The 17,904-nt window shown below is 41.4% G+C and overlaps 1 protein-coding gene across 1 annotated transcript in view; it reads left to right on the top strand.

Annotated features, from left to right (window-relative positions):
- Positions 1–17,904, top strand: part of zmat4a (zinc finger, matrin-type 4a) — a 171,197-nt gene that overhangs the window by 49,617 nt on the left and 103,676 nt on the right. Inside the window, exon 3 of the mRNA XM_041999269.1 lies at positions 13,486–13,575. Within this exon, the coding sequence (XP_041855203.1) occupies positions 13,486–13,575 (90 nt within the window). The remainder of the gene's footprint in view (positions 1–13,485; positions 13,576–17,904) is intronic.

The following is a 17,904-nucleotide window of genomic DNA, read 5'->3' as shown; positions in this document are numbered from 1 at the left end:
ACAGCTAAGTTTCACTTTATGCACCACATGACATGCTGGCAACTGAATATCAACTCAATGGTTGTTTGGATTGCACACTGACAGATTCATTAAAAAAGTGTAAGAGGATATTATCTAGGGAAGAGAAGAAACATAAGAGAATACAGCAAACAATAAAGCAAGAGTTAACATTGGACTGACTTTTAAAGGCTGGTGAGAGCTCAGAAAAGAGACAGGATGCAAGATGAATGCCAAATTAACTGGGGGCACCACACTGAGAAAATCTGCAAGGGGGAAGAGAGGCACTCATGATATTCTTAGCTGCTCTCACAATGCGTCGGAGGGTCTTCCTGCAGGACGTGGAACAGGCACCGCACCACACGATAATGCCGCCGGTCAGGACACTCTTGATGGTGCCTTTGTGGGAGTTGCACATGATGGGGGCTGGGACTCTAGCTTTCCTCAGTTTGCTGAGTAAATAGAGGAGCTGGTTGGCTTACTTGGCCAGTAATGTGGTTTTGATGGAGAGCTGAGAGGTGCTGCTCACTTTCTCCACCATTGTACCATTGATGGCCAGAAGTGCATGCTCATATCCACATGAGGTCACATCTACCTTAGATGGGCATGGCATGAAGTAGGGATCAGTCTACCTCAGGGGTGTTCAAAGTCGGTCCTCGAGGGTCGCTGTCCTGCAAGTTTTCAATGTTTCCTGCTTAAACACACCTGACTCAAATTAAATGGATCCAACAGCCAATTAAGTTTTGCACAATGTATCATTTATGTGAGACAGGTGGTTTTGGAGGAGGGACACATCAAAAACCTGCAGGATTGTGGCCCTTGAGGACCGGAGATGGGCGCCCCTGGTCTACCTCATTCATAATTGGTGGAAAATACCTTAGGTTTGATTAGTTTTTGGCTGTTCCAATCATTCAAATTGTGAAAATGTTTGAGGTAACTTATATTGACTGTGGTTGCTAAGCAAGAAACTGACAACAGCAATGAGTTGAGCTAAATTTAAGTGGAAGTAAAATCTTTTTGCTTCATTTAACAGGATGTTCTAACAGTCTTTTTGATGACGTCAAATAGACTGGGCTCCTACAAAGAATCTAGGCCATCATAGAGTGAAACAGCCAGTTTTGGTTTATTTCCACGAACCACACACAGCAACAAAGCCAAATACACCTAAATGTGAAATTACAGGAGCGGTTCACTGCAGAGGTTACCATGAATGGTCTTAATCCCAACTGCTTTCAACCACTGATGCACAGAAACAATCTGTGCTTTCATTTGTTCGGCCTTATAATAGTAGTCCGCATAGTTTGAGGTATCAGGGAACTAAACTCAGATCTAAAAATACTCAGACAATGTCTCACATCTTTAATACCTATTAGTCATATTGATTTGCTTGACCACCGCTTTGTTTTTTGGAAGAATGTAAGACTGCAGAAGTCAAATGACTGAATAAAAGTGATCTTATCTGCTCTTTATTTTTTGCATCTGTTTCCATCTTGCCTGCTCTGTGCTGTATCTTAATGTAGCCAAATTGTCAATAGAGCGGCAAAGTTTTTAAGTTCGCAACACTGTTAGCCAAGCTCTGACATGTGCAACAGTGTAATCGGTGTACCAGGAAACTGTGCACTGACAAACGTTCCATCATGTTTAGAATGCAAATTGCGATTAAATGCGTTCCTTTTTAAAATAATTTGTTAATAGTAATTAACACATTAAAGTCACATGCTTAATGAGTATAAATAAATATATAAATATATATATATATATATATATATATATATATATATAACATAATAATAATCCCATCTCAAACCTGCCCTAGAGCTGTAATTTTAATTAAATGAGCAGTCAGTGCTGAGGTTGGAGCCAAAGTGTACCAGACATGGACAGAGTGGAGAGGAACATTAAACAAGAAAATAAAATCTGTTTCATTTCAGTGGCTTTAATTAAGTTAATTTGGAAGTTTGCCATGGACTGATTTAGTTATCTAGTTAATGAGAAGGCAGCTTGACCAATATGAAGTTTTTATCTCTTTTACTTTCATTACAAATAATCCTGAAATCCATTGGTGAAAAAAAAAAAAAAAAAAAAAAAAAAACTTTTTTTAAGTTCTGGGGAATGGGAATGAGATATAATGTTAGGACATGTCAAAGAGAAAACCAGGGAAGTGAAATGCCCTTAGGCTTTGCAGAGAGACACTTGACTAAAAATCATTATACATTTATGCTTTACATTTGTTTTTTACTCTGTCATTTCAGCTGTCGTTGCATGTCAGACATGCACTGACAAACTAGTGCATCACCGTTACATCCTCAGCTTTATTCTGATATAAAACTGCAATCGTGGTGCCAAACATTTGTAATGTGTTTTTTAAAGTTCTTTTTAACCAGTTTATATATCATTTTAATTTGGGGACTGAGAAGGAAAAACCTTCTTTTTCAAACGTAACCATGCTGCAATGCTTAAGGGGGAAAAATAAGTAAATAAAAACCTCCAACCAACAAGCTCTCCATCTAGTAATCATGTGCGGTGCCAAATAAGTTGTAGCAGTGGGTCGTCGTGCCACTGCTAATTCACATCCGACTGTCAGCAGTGAAGGATGAAGTGGGTCCGTGTCTGAACAAGCCGGACGCTTGCTGTGATTTATGCTCTGATTAGAGATGCTGGTGTTGATATGAGGTGGTTGGACTGAAGTCTATTTCCAGCACAGGGTAGGTTGGCAGGTAGTGGTGTGACAAATGCAAGAAGACACAGGAATGATTTTAAATCAGAGGTGTGGAGGCAATATTCAGCCTCTCCCAGTACTGTGGTGTAGGGTTTGCTGATGGATTGGTCCATTCCAAGTAGAGCTCAGCAGGGGCATAGATGCTCCTACACCCAGACACTTCCATTAGTCCTGCATCATTTTTCATTCCATGTTCATGGCTCCATAAAAATCCATGACTCAGCTAGAAAGTTAAGCTGGGTGTCCTTTGTCTGCCTGTGCTATCAACCATTTCATCTTGAATATGGTACCAATCCTTAGTTTTGTTGCAAAAATCAAGATGAGTTGGGTTTAGAAGAATAGGAGCAGAATATAACAAGCCTCTGTGCTCATTCTCCGTGCTATGTAGGGGACTGGCAGCACATCAGGAAGTCAACATGTACCGCTTGGAAAGAAGCTCATTTATATAAATTCCTCTTACAGCATGCCATCTTGTCAATTCCCACATTTAATAGTTTTTGTATTCAGATTTAGCTGCAAAGTTGCAACAATAAAAAAAAAAAAATAATAATATGTACACCTATCTTCGGAGGAAATCTAAACCTAATGGATTATGTTTTCTTTTGATGCAAAGTCCCTAGAGCAGCTTGATTCAGACATGAAGCTGAAGTTAAATCAGAATCATCTAGCACAGCTCATCTACTGTAATGTCTGACCTATTATTTATCAAGTGGTTAACAACACTGATTGATTACTGTTGCTGATGTTGATAGCAAATCAAATTAAATTATATTTATCAAGCACTTTTCATGCAAAAAGCAACACAAAGTGTAAAAACAATTTAAACATATTAAAAAAAAATAAACTAAATAAAAGACCCTCACACACCAGGGTATATAACAGATATTTAAAAACACACACCAGTTAAAATAAAAAAAAAAACCAAACAAAAAAACAAACTGTTTAAAGCAGTTGGATAAATCCATTCACAGCATAGCCTCTAGGATCAACCCCCTCAAATGCCTGTGTCTCTCGAGGAGCGAACTCCCTCCGCTCTAGAAGATGCATGTGTGATTTCACTGGGGCTTTGTCCTCCATCTTGGAGTGCAGTTCAGATTTAGGTGCACTTTTTTAAAAATAACACCCAATGGATCAAGTGGATGAGAGGCTGATGTTCAGGCATATGGGTGTCCATATGTGCACTTGGCACTGGGACACTCTAGGCTGCAGTTCGATGATCAACTTTGTAGTTGTATCATCGGATTTGCGACTGCATGTTTTGGACACTTGGGTGAAGAGAGAGGCGGAGCTGACAACTGATCACCATCTGGTGGTGAGTTGGCTCAGAGCTTGGGGAAGGATGCCAGTTAGGCCTGGCAGACCCAAGCGTGTTACAAGGGTCCGCTCTGAACATCTGGTGGGTCCCCTGTCAGAAAGAGTTTCAATTCCTATCTTCAACCATGTCCCAGGTAAGGCAGGGGACATTGAATCCTAGTGGGGTGTGTTCCATGCCTCTATTGCTGAGGCGGCCAACTGGAGCTGTGGCCATAAGTTCATCAGTGCCTGTCGTAGCGGAAATCCCCAAACTCATTGGTGGAAGCCAACAGTGACAGATGCCATCAAGCTGAAGAAGGAGTCCTATGGGGCCTTTTTGCCCTGTGAGACTCCAGAGGCAGCTAATGGGTATCAGCAGGCTAAGTGGAATGTGGCTTTGATGGTCACTGAGGCAAAAACTCGAGCATTGGGAGGACAGCTTCGAGGAGATTCTGGTCCACCATCCAGCGGCTCAGGAGGGGGAAGAAGTGCTTCATCAACTTTGTGTACAGTCAAGATGGGGGTCTACTCACCTCAACTCTTGAGGTTGTGGGTCGATAGAGGGAATAATTTGAAGACCTCCTCAATCCCACCGACACATCTTCTGACAAGGATGGACCCTGGTGTTTACTTTCCTATCTTTGTGGCTGAGGTCGTTGAGGTGGTTATAAAGCTCCTTGGTGGCAAGGCTCCAGGGGTGGATGACATCCACCCTGAGTTCCTTTAGGCTCTGGATGCTATAGGGCTGTCTTGGTTGACACACCTCTGCAGCATCACGTGAACATCAGAGAGATCCTCTGGACTGGCAGACTGAGGTGGTGGTTCCCATCTTCAAAAAGGGGGACCGGGGTGTGTGTGCAACAACAGGGGGATCACACTCCTCAGCTTTCCTGGTAAGGTCTATTCAGGGGTCCTTGAGAGAAGGGTCTGTTGGATAGTGAAACCTCGGTTTGAGAAGGAACAGTGTGGGTTTTGTCCCAGTCGTGAAACAGTGGACCAGCTCTGCACCCTCTTCAGGGTCTTGGAGGGGCCATGGGAGTTCGCTCAACCAGTCTACATGTGCTTTGTGGACTTGGAGAAGGTGTTTGATCGTGTCCCAGAAGGACTCCTGTGGGGGTGTTCCAGGAGTATGGCATGCCTGACCCCTTGTATGACCTGTCCAGTCACTGTATAACTGGTGCCAGATCTTGGTCCACATTGCTGGTAGTCAATCAGATTTGTTTCCAGTGAGAGTTAGATTCCACCAAGGCTGCCCTTGGTCACAGATTCTGTTCATAACTTTTAGGGACAGAATCTCTAGGTGCAGCCAAGGTGTTGAGGGGATCCTGTTTGGTGTCCTTGGAATTGGGTCTCTCCGCTTTTTTGGATGATGTGGTTCTGTTGGCTTCATCAGGCCATGCTCTTTAGCTCTTGCTGGAGTGATTCACAAATGAGCGCCAAGCGGCTGGGATGAGAATCAGCGCCTCCAAGTCTGAAACCATGGACTTCAGCCAGAAAAGGGTGGAGTGTTTTCTCCAGGTGTGGAATGAGGTCCTCCCCCAAGTGGAGAAGTTAAAATTTCTCTGGGTCTTGTTGACAAGTGAGGGAAGGCTGGAGTTGGAGATTGACAGGCGGATCAGTGTAGCATCTGTTGTTATGAAGAAGGAGCTGAGCCAAAAGACAAAGCTCTTGATTTACCAATCAGTCTACGTTCCTTCCCTCGCCTATGGTCACGAGCTGTGAGTAGTGACCAAAAGAATGAGTTCCCAAAAACAAGCGGCCAAGAAGAGTTTTCTCCACTGGGTGAGAAGCTTGGTGATCCAGGCTGTGCTCAGAGTAGAGTTGCTGCTCCTCCACATCGAGTGGAGCCAGATGAGCTGGCTTGGGCATCTGGTCAGGATGCCTCCTGGACAACTCCCTGGTGAGGTGTTCTGGGCATGTCCCACTGGGAGGAAGCCCCAGGGAAGACCCAAGACACGCTGGAGGGACTCGGCTGGCCTGGTAATGCCTTGGGATCCCCCAAACGAGCTGGCAAATGTTGCTGGGGAGAGGGAAGTCTGGGGTTCCCTGCTTAGGCACTTGCCCCCGCAACCCAACCCCAGACAAGTGGTAGAAACTGGATGGATGGGTGGGTGCATGAATGGAGGGATGGCTGGAAATAAAATCCACTGTTGTATGGTCTGGATGAATAATGGTACTTAATACTGGTTCTGCACGAGGATTTTTGCCCCTTGTGTCAGACATTGTTATTCACTGTGGTTGGTCGGAGCTTCACTCACGCAGATCAAGTACTGCAATTCCCAGCATGTTTAGAAAAAAACATATGTAGGAGTTTTGGCTTCCTCTGGTCAGGTAATTGCTAATTATCATTCCATTTAAAATTGTATGCAATGTATAACTGCTTGTCGGCGCTGGAGCTAGGGATTAAAAGCATTTCTAACAGACTTCTTTTTATTGCCAAGGTCATGACAGTTACACGTCAAACTTTGTTATTTCTAACTCTAAACAATCTAAATCTAAACATGCACAACAAAACTTTAGAAGGAAGATTTTTTTCTGGACTATCTGAGAAAAACAAATGCATTAACATCAAATCCCAAATATATCTTTGCTGTGGTTTGTTTAATTCATCTTCATAAGGTTCTGATGGATATCTGGACATTTAGAAAATGGATGTATGATGGCTAATATTCAGTTTATGTGGATCCATCCCAGAATATCAGGAAGATCAGGTTCTTGAATACAATTTCTTTGGAAATCCTTTATTTCTGTTTATTTCTACATGGAAAGACTAATTTTACATACGTTTTAGTAAAAAAAAAAAAAAAAAAAAAAAAAGAAATCTTTGTCAGTACATATCACACATACATCCTCTGCATGTGAACTATCACTAGCTACAGTTACTATGACCAACAGGCTGCTGTATTCCAGTGTCCAGGGAGTAATCAGGGGGTTATGGGCCTTGCTAAGGGGGCTGAAGTCTCAAGACTCAAGTCCACCTCTGTAACTACTTGGCTACCACCCCCCTTTTTCACTGCTACACTGCTTCACATCTATACATATAATAGATTTGACATCAGGGAGTGGGCAGCCAGCTGCTGGTACACTGAGCCACAAGTAAGGAATAGTATCGGATTAAGTTCCTGAACCATGAGCACCTTTTGACAGCTTGTATAATTGTAAGGGTGTCTGTCGATATCCAGTTTTGAAATAAATAGTTTGATCCATGAATATTATTCAAAATCCCAGTGATCATATTTTATTTACAAGTAGGACAAGTTTTATGTTAAACTAAAAGTAGAGTTAGATTTTTTAGCTTGCCCAGTCTGGTCTCTGGGGTGGCTGTGTCTAAACCCACACAAGCTCTGATCAGCTCACTGATGTGGTAGTAATGCAGTATGGATTTTTCTTCAGCTCTGATTATATCAAGTGAGCACTTAGCCTCCTTTCATACAAGCATGTCATTTAGAGGATCTGTGTAGTTAGGTTTTTGTAGTCAGCATCCATTTTTCTAACCAGTCTTTAGTTATGCTGCTCGGTAGAAACACCCTGATGCAAATGTGAAATAGATACCATTAACGTACCAACCATCATAAGTTCAGGTCAGCAATGATTTATTTAGCTAAAACTAAGCAAAAAAAAAAAAAAAAAAAAAAAAAAAAGAACAGAAGCAGCATCGGGAAAAAGAAATTACTCACTAAGATTCAGAAGCTTCTTTTAGCAGCACTAACTTGAAATAATTATGTCATATACATTGTTATCAGTGCCTCATCACTGTGGTAGAGTATTGACCCAGTCTTCTTTAAACCATCACTTTGGTTCATTGACATAGACATTTCATAATGCATAGTTTTCTCAAGGTTTTGCATTTCAATCAGATTTAGATCTGGACTTTGACTGGGTCAAATCTAATGCCTTGGTATTTTTCTTTTTTATTCATTCAATAGATGTGTTGCTATGCTTGACGTCATTCAGCCTATTTACAAGACCACCAAAATCCTATAACTTGAACTAATCAGATAATCTTCACACTCTGATCTGACGTGTTATCATGCATTTCTGAGATGATCTACATTTTTAGTCCACTACTGGATTTCTGGATAAAAATTATTGTGTTATCACACATATGAGCAGAACAGCAAACTAGCAAAACGCTGGTGCATTTGATAAGCAACACCTGGATGTTACCAACATCTGAGATTTCCTGTAACCACCCAAATCATTGTCATCCTTCTCAGAAGACGAATGTCTCTTAAAAATGTCTCGTTTGTGTTAAAAATATGGTTTAAACTTACTGAAACTATCAGGTTTTTCATTATTTGCTTTCTTTATATATACTATATCTAATTCACAAAGATCTCTTCCTCATTTGAAACTGTAGTTAAGATGAAGATGACTTCAGAGCCGAGTACGCTTAAACACACTTTTTGATGCATAGAATCATTCTCTGCTTGGTACAGTACAGTGGGAGGAGGCAATATGACCACTGACAAGAGCCAAGAGAAAAACTCCCACATGAATGGCATCAGTTTTTCGAATGCATGATTTAATCAAAAGGCTCTAGGGGGGGGGGGGGGGGGGGGGGTGACTCACAAGTCACTTTCAAAAAATTATTTTGCCACAGGCACCAATACATTTTTTTTTTTTTTTTTTTACAAATGTGTCAATTTGTAAGAATTTTAAGTTTATTGCGTAGAAGTTTCTAAATTTAGGGGTGCCCAAGTCCAGTCCTCGAGATCTACCATCCGGCAACTTTTAGATGCAACCCTTCTCCAACACACTTGAATCAGATGTCATCTGCATGTCATTCAGCTCTGCAGAGGCCTGGTAACGAGCCAGTCATTTGATTCAGGTGTGTTGGTGAAGGGTTGCATCTAAAAGTTGCAGGATGGTAGATCTCGAGGACTGGACTTGGGCACCCCTGTTCTATATCATTCAGCCAAACATTGTGACATCTCCTTTTCTTATAATGGGATTAGTGAACTGTTGTAAGAAAACTGCCACTTATCCTCTCCGTGCACTTACATGGGAAAATGTTGCAGTGGAAAGAAAAGTAGAGCACCATTGGACATATTTATGGAAGCTGTAACAAGTGATGGCCATAATTACATCCTATGGGTAAATGGGTTGGAAACATTTCAGTCAGATGGTTCTTCTTTTTTTAGGTGTCTCCTACAGCATGAATCAGTTTTGCAGCTCTCTTTTGGGAAACCACAGAGATTTGTGCTTTTCATACAAAAAAACCGGCCATTAAACATCCCTAACTGACTGGGTTGGTAAATCAAACCTCAGCATGCCACAAAACGATACCTCAGCAGAAGCTATCGAACACAGAAAACAAGTGTTTAACTCTGTTAATTATTGTGTTGCTGTGAAATAGTTTTCCCCCTTTTAGCAGCTCACTCAATGGCATTATCACAGTCTGATGTTTTTTTTCTCTGGATCAAAAGATTTAAAGAATTAAAAGCTGATTTCGCTGTGATGCAAAGGGCAGAGTTACTTGTTTGTTTTTTGTTTATTTATGTTTTTAACTTGTCCTGTCCAGCATCACAGCAAGCATAATGATGGCCTGACTGCCATGTTGTGCTGAACAATTTGGCTTTGCCAAGGGGAGCTTTGTGGCTTTAGAGCTCCCCATGATGCTTGACTATTGCTTTTCATTTTGGTCATGGCAATTTTACATTATTTTGCTGGACCTGACAGGAGGAAACAAAGGAATGGAGAGTGTGAGGAGAAGGAACAGGGAGATAGTGAAGAGGAGGTAAAGGAGACAAAGATAAAACAGATTGAAAGCAGCAGCAACAACTGTACAACTGAGAAAACAAGAGAAAGCAGACAACCAGCAGCTACACCTGTAAAGAAACTTAAGAGAAAACATCCTAAGTCCTAAGCAGACAGTCACCTGGACCACCTACTGGTGGACAAATGGTTATTTTTGTGGCTGGCAGAAAATAGAAGAAGTACTTAACATTTCTAAAATGCCCTGACTGGTGCTTGATGTTTTACATGAGGACAGGATAAGCTTTGCTCTTATTCATTTTGTTTATTTGAAATAAGTCTTGTCACCAATTTTTCATCTTCATGCAAATATATATTACTATATGCAAAAACAGGAAAGTGAGTCAAGATGTTATTGTTGCACAGTTGAAAACATTATGCATATTTTTTTTGTTATTTGTAAGGCATGTTAAAAGCTTGTTTTTTTTGCTTTTGTTTTTCACTTAAAGCTTTAGAAGTCGGGATGCTGAGTCTATGCCAGGAAGCCAGACAGGCAAGACAAAGAAGTTCCTGCTGCCTCACACTGATGCCCCTGACTAGGCAGGATGACTTTGCCTGTGGTTATCTGTTATATGCAATGGAACAAGCCACCTGTCTACTCTGTTATGAGCCTCTTTGCATTAAATTTGATTTATCTTATCAATAAAGCAGCAATTGACATCCAAAGTCATTTTTAGGTCCTTTAAAGAAAAAATAAACTGGCTCAGTATAGGCGACAGTCTAATAATAATCCACTTTATTGAAATTCTGTTAAAATCCGATTCAGTCCAGTTCATTCTGATTGTATTAATATTTCCAGTTATACACAATTTTCCTGCTACAGAAACAGCTGGATTGCGTCAACTCGCCCCTTCAGTGTAATGCCCAATTTAACTATTTAATTAACTTGTTGATTCATCTGGTGATATAATGTCAACATCACTGGACATTTTCCTCTACTCCCTTGATATCCTAAACATCCCATCCTGAAGCTCAATAATATTCAGTCAACCACTCTGCTCTCCCAAATCCCATCTTTCCCCTCTTATGGTTGGTCTGTCAGCACCAGAGACAGTGATGAGCTGCCGGTAAGAAGACTCCTGCATCACCCTAAGTAAGCCGAGCTCTAATTATCAATTCAGTCCAGTATCAGGGATCAGCAGGGTGCACTTCATTTGATGGCCTTCACCTATTTTTAATGGGACCTTTAACCTAAGCCTTCGAAACAGGAGTGTGTCCTAGCAAGGTCAGAAAATCAAGCTGCTCTGTTAATATAGTTTTCTTCCCTTTTCACTCCAGTACAGACTGATGAATGAGGATCTCGTAATCCAACCAGTTACAGTATCTCTTGGTCTTTTTGCTCTGAACGCATGTTTTAACAGTCAATGAAAGTGAGGCACTTAACAGGACAGTTTCCATTAGAAAATGATTGTGCTAAGCAATTACACCCTCTTATAACGGATCGCTGAACCCACTTCCATTACCACAGAAACATGTTTTATTGACAGCAGGTTTAAAAAGTATGCACTATACACAACTATGATACTGTTGTCATGGTGTCACAGCTTCAACATTTAACATTCATTACCTTTCTGGCTACATCCTTAAAGCTTCCTAGACACCTGACTGAGGATACTATATTATTGTTTTATGAGAAAATATCTAACAGCAGTCTATTTACAACGGGCTGATCAAATAAAAGCAAGTTTGGGGCACCGGCCCCCCCCAGGGGGAGCGTGGACCCACCTGTGGCCCCCCTTCTGAAGGTACACTCGCCTACATGAACCAAAATTTATCTACTCTTCATAGTCGTCTTTAATATTTGATGTATTTGACAGTGTTTCAATATGGCTGCAGAAAGGAGAGTCATGGAGAGGGTGTCATGAGATCACATATACACTTAACTCATGGTGCAGCAAGGACAGCACAAGCGGAGCCCCAAAGCATGCTGGGAAATATTTCAGTACACCCATCCCCAGGACCAATCGATCAGCTTTCTCTGGGCGGGCCAAGCCCAGGGCCAATCAGAAAACAGCACCACTCAGGCGGAGCTTTTAGCGTATCTAAACATTTAGTAGGATACTACTTTCTATTTTTTTCTCATAATTATTAGGGTCCGAGCCATACGAAGTATGGCAAGGCCCTATTGTTTTCCAAATGTTTATTCTTCTCCTTCTCCTTCTAAGCATTTTGAGCCTAAATATCACCCCTTAAACACCCATGAAAAGTTGTGAAACTTGGCACACACATCAAGCCCGGTGAAAAATTTGATATTCTAAAGTCCGCATTGACTTCAATGCAAAATTGGCTCAACAGCGCCACCTAGAGACACCAAAAATCCCCAAATGAATGGGGTCCCAAAAGTCTACTTCGACGTAGGAACACCCCGAGTCGAGCAAAAAAGTCAATCTAACACCTGTTGCCATGGCAACGGGGTGCCCGCCATCTTGGCGTGTAAGGCCATTTCTTTGCCATTTTTTGCACTTTACACACATCGTATTTGAACGAACTAGTCTGAGGGGATTCGTGCGACTGACTGCAAACTTGGTGGGAAGCTTCCTGACAAGTTGGGGACCAAACGCTCCTCAAATCTTTCTAATAGGAGAAAGCGTGTAACCGTGGCAACCGACGGAAAAATGCCTTCTCGCCATGAAACACGGTTTGCTTATATCTCCATAGGAATATGTGGGATCTGCACCTAACTTGACAGGATTCATACAGGTTGGGTCCTTAACACATAACAGCACCTGTTGTCATGGCAACATCGGGTGGCGGGGTCCAAGCAGCTCGGACCCGATGGATGCCGCTTGCGGCTTTAATTACACTTGTGTTGCAAATGTGATATGTTGAAAAATCCTAGTTTCGTGACGGTAACAATTCACTTGTAACTTGTTTTTATAAAATAATGAAAAAAGGAATCATATACTTTGCGTCAGCCTCTTTTTTGCTCTGGGCTGAATGTGCCCCTCTGAAAAACCCACTGGCCCCAGCCTGGCCCCCCCTGTATAGGTGGTCTAGAACCGCCACTGGTTTAAGGTTCCACAGCAGCTTTAGCTACCTGCTCAGAATGATCAGGTACAGTAGCTAATCATCAACTTAATGGATAAATAAAAACATACTCCTGCACACGCATTTAATAAACTCCAAAATATGATTCAGCGAGAATATTTCTGAACATAAACTGTGGTTTGAGTTAAAAAATAAACTCCAAAAGTCTACAAATACATAAGCCTACACAAAATGGGGTTGTTTTCTACTTTTTTACTTTTGATTTAAATTGGTATGTTTGATCGGGTCTTTCATGAAGCATCTACACAGCTGAGGTGACTACAGGGATGAGGAGCTTGTCATCTGCCAATGCCACGTGTAGTAATGCCATTTGGGACTGTTCGTTTGTGCCATTTTCCATCACCCTCTCCAAGGTGAAAAGAAATAAAGGTTAAGACAACAAACAAAAAAATGTTCCTTTTGCAGTGTTGCATTATGAACAGTGATTGCTGAAAACTGAATATGATATCCCGTTGCAATCATAAATGAATAACTCTGTAATTATTTGCTTCAAATGATGTACTTCAGTTAAGGCCGTTCCACCTAAATGTTGTCTGGTGATTAAGAGAAGAAAAATGTTTGAAGAGGTTTAAGTCTCACTGCTTTGCACTGGTTGATTGGTAAATTCCCGCAGAGATAATGATGATCTAATAATCAAATGTTTTTATCTTTGTTTTTTTTTTCTGCTGCAGAGTCGGAAGCATGCGAACAAAGTGCGGCTGTATTACATGCTACATCCTGTGGATGGAGGCTGCCCAGCCAAGAAGCTCAGAACAGACAATGTGAGTCCTATGTGTCTCTGTGAAATGCATGTCCATCAGGTCACGGTTGCCGGAAACCTTTATCCTTAATGGATTTTCCTGGCATTCTGACCCCTGTTTGACCCTCTTTCCTCCCTCCCCTCCTGTGTCGGGATAACTGACAGATAAACGGCAGCGCCACATTTCTAGACCAGTGAACAGTGTGATTTTGACAGAGCTGTGGTTGGATGCTAGAGGATGCCAACCTTTCATTAAAGACAAAGACATGTTGTGAGGGATCCAGCCGTCTCAACCCTCCCAGTCTTGTCCTGCACACTGAAAGGACACGACATGTTGACAGACACAATTATGTGGCCTGTCATTTCCTGTTCGATAGAAGTGTGAGAGGTAGTTGCCGTTCTTTCACAGCTGGCAGTGACTTTGTCTTCTTTTTTGTCTGTTGGTAAAGTGCCCAAACTTCTTTTTTTTTTTAACTTTATTTATTATTATTTTTACATGGTCTTTGCAGTTCTTCCCACACTCAGATTAACATCCCAGTGTTGAGGTTTTATGTTAATGTCCAACCACAGTTTCTTTGAAGCTGGATTTCAGGGTTGGTGTGGTGTGATGAAAAGACTTAAGTAAAGAAGTTAAAGTCTGCTGCAATGATTGCAGCTCTGTCAGCTATGAGTAGAAAAATCTGCATTTCTGAACCAGATCAGGATCCATCAAGGGACATTTTCTCTTGGATCCAGTGTTGCTGTTCTGTTTCTGTGTGGCTGTACATTCCTTCTTCAGCCAATCACTCTGCTCAACTCTTCCTGTCTGCTTGTATATGTTCTCATATCCTCGTCTGCACTCTTGTTTGCCCCATCCCACACTTCCACTCATTCTTCCCATCTCCTTTTCTCTTGTCTTCCTTTCTTTTTCATCTCTCGTCTGCTGTTTTTCTCTCATCTAAATTTGTATCACTCCTTATCATTCCCGTTCTGTTGCCACTGATGTCCTTTTTTTACTCACTATTCCTGCTATCTTCTATTATGTATTATGAATAATGGCGTGGTCTTTATTGGTTAAACTTTATCTGTCTAACCATTTATTCTTCCTTTTTTTCTTACCTCCTTCTAAACGTGTCATTGTCTTCTATTCTTCTTTTTTCGTGTCACTCTCTTTACATGTTCTTTGATCTTGCTTCCTTTCCTTTATTTTTATTTACCTTTTATCCACCTTTTTACTTTGTTACCCTTTTTTACCTCACTTTTATTCTCTCCTTTTGCACCTTGTTTTCCTCTATTTCTCATTAATTTTCCTCTTTACTTCTTTTCCATTTCTATCTTTTAAAAAAACATCTTTTCTTATCTTGCTCTTGTTGTTTTACTTCTAAAATATAAGTGTTTTATCCAATTTCTTGCAATTATTTTTCCTCCTTTTTTATCTCCCCTTCCTACCTTTATCTTTCATTTTTTTCTATCTTCATCCTCGCCAACAACCCTCACTGTATCATTTTTATTTGGATTTATTTACACCTCCCATCTCTTTGTTATTATCTCCCTGCTCTTTTTTTTATTAATTGTCATTTCCTGAATCACAGTTTACTTCACCCGGTTTTTTCCTTCATCTCCCATTTTTCCTCTTCTTTGCTTGCCTTTTTCTCTCATCTCCTCCACTACCTGACTTCTTTTTAATATAATGTTTTCCAGTGTCAGTGACACAGTAGTCACACAATATTCTGTCTTGTGTTTGTATCCTGCTGACGTTTTTGTTCCCAGCACTGAAAGCATGTGGGATCACCAACAACCATTAAGACTCAGCTGTTAAAGCAGGAAACATTACTCTTCTTTGTGTGTTTCAAAAACACATCTCATGAGGAATCGAAGGTACCACATAATGTTAGAATTTGTGATGAAGGGTCTTACTTAACCTATCCTTCCTGATGACTAATATTACTTCCATTTTATTAGGCCCGAGCACCGAAGGCGGTGCGAAGGCCTATTGTAATTGCTCCGTTTCTTCCTTATTCTTCTTCTTCTTCTTCTTCTTCTTCTTCTTCTTAAACATTGGAGGCATTTTTGGGGACCTGAACATGCACGAAAACGCGCCTATTTTTGTTTACCCCCCCAAAGGAATGTGAAAAATTTCATATTTTGGGGTGCTTGGGACTGTTCGGGCAAAATTGAATGAGAGCGCCACCTATTTACGATGCCCCGCCACTGCACGTCATCAATCTTTATGAAAATTGCTACAAATATTCTAAATGTTCGGGCGAACAAAAAATCCTCTTGGAGCAACAGACTAAAACCAACAGGAAGTCGGCCATTTTGGGTCAAAGTCGCCATTTTGGCGTTTTACTGACATTTTCAAAATCTATCTCCTCCTAGAGATTTTATCGTACCGCTACCAAAATAGCTCAGGATGTCCAGAAGGCATGTGTCTTTAAAAGTTATTGAAAGTTTTCTAATAGGAGAAAGGGCATGGAGGGGGTGGGGCCTCAAATTTTGATGTGTCGCCGTGAAGAACGAAAGTGATATAGCTTCCACATAAAACAATGTATCTGAACCAAAATGGCCATGTATGATGCCAGTCCCATCCTGAACACATCTACATGTCAATATTTGGGTTATGAATTGGCCACGCCCCCTGGCGACAGTAAGTCATGGTTTTTACTTGGAGACCCTCTTATCTGACGTTTTGAACACAACCAGGTCCAAACTGGGTCAGACAGCAGAAAACAAGTTGGTGATGATAACCAGTGAAAACTGTTGCTCTATGCTGCAGGGCGAGACCGTGGCGCCATGGCGAACTTTGATAAGACGCCATGACATCATAAATCACTATAAATCCCTCAATTCTGATCCAATCCCCATCAGACTTGCAGGGATTAATCAGGGTCCGGCCCTGAACGGATTCATATCACCAATTCCGGTCTAGCCCTAAGCCCCGCCCACTTCCAACAGGAAGTGCTTTTTTTCAGACGCAGGGGTCCATCTCCTCAGGAATAAAACGTGCACACTTGAAAGTACTTCACAACAGGTCAAACCCTTTCATGATACCACAATAAAAATCTCAAGCTCCTTCGCCAAACGTAACCATGGCGAATAGCGGTCCGACGCCATCAAACAGGAAGTACTTGTAACTGACCCATTGTACTGCTGATCTACACCAAACCTGGCAGGGAGGAGCGCGGACCAGCCGAGAACTCAGCCACATTGACATATGTTGGAAAAATTGCAATATGGCTCTATAGCGCCACCTACAAATATTCAATTGATCATATCTGCCCACTACATTGACTGATATGGCTGAAATCCAGTATATTGATAGAACTTGGAAGGATGTACAAAAAAGCCTCTTGGACCTATATGATAACTTCAACAGGAAGTCAGCCATTTTGAAAAAAGTGTCATTTTTGGGGTCATTTTTGCATGTTTCTTTGCCTTGCATTTGAACGAACTCCTCCTACAGATTTTATCGTATTTACCTCAAACTCAGTCTGAACACTCCAGAGGCATGCGTGGTCAAAAGTTATTGAAAATTTTCTAATAGGAGGTGGCGTTCAGCGGCGGCGCCTCATCAAGTTTTGATGTTTCGCCAACAAGCACGGAATCTATTATTTCTGCAATACAACACTCATTCTGTACCAAACTGCATATATTTCTCTTCACTTCCATGCCGACCACATCTACAAGTCCTGATGTTGTCATCTGGACATTGCTCAACGCTGCATGGCGAGACCGTGGCGCCATGACAAGGTTGGATAAAACGCCATGACATCATTATTGAGTATAAATCCCTCAATTTTCATCCAATCAGCATAACACTTGCACTGATTAATCAGAGTCTGCTTCTTAACAGATATATGTAATTACTTCTGGTCTTGGCCTAAGCCCCGCCCACTTGAAACAGGAAGTGCCTTTTTCCTGCAGCAGGGTCCCTCTCGTCAGGGATTAACCTCACACACTCTACAGTGCTTCAGATCAGGTCAAACCCTTTCATGATATAAGAGAAAAAAAACCTCAAGTTCCTTCCTCAAGCAAAACATGGCAAATGGCGTCCACCGCCATGAAACAGGAAGTACTTGTAACTGACCCAATGTACTCCTGATCTCGACCAAACTTGGCAGGGAGGACAGTGGTCAGGCCTGGAACTGATTCAAATACACATATGCTGGTAATATGGCTCTATAGCGCCCCCTATCAATATTTAGTCTATCAGCTCCACCCACTGCTTTGAACGACATAGTAAAATGTGGCATATTTATATAACATGCCAGGACAAACAAAAAAGCCAGTTCATGTCCTGATGTTCTCAACACCATAGCCCTGGGAAAAGGAAGTCCCACCATTTTAACCCTTTATCCTCTGTATAACTAAT

Source organism: Melanotaenia boesemani, chromosome 11 (genome assembly GCF_017639745.1).
Source record: "Melanotaenia boesemani isolate fMelBoe1 chromosome 11, fMelBoe1.pri, whole genome shotgun sequence".
Lineage (NCBI taxonomy): Eukaryota > Metazoa > Chordata > Actinopteri > Atheriniformes > Melanotaeniidae > Melanotaenia > Melanotaenia boesemani.
This window is presented reverse-complemented; position numbering and strand designations above follow the sequence as displayed.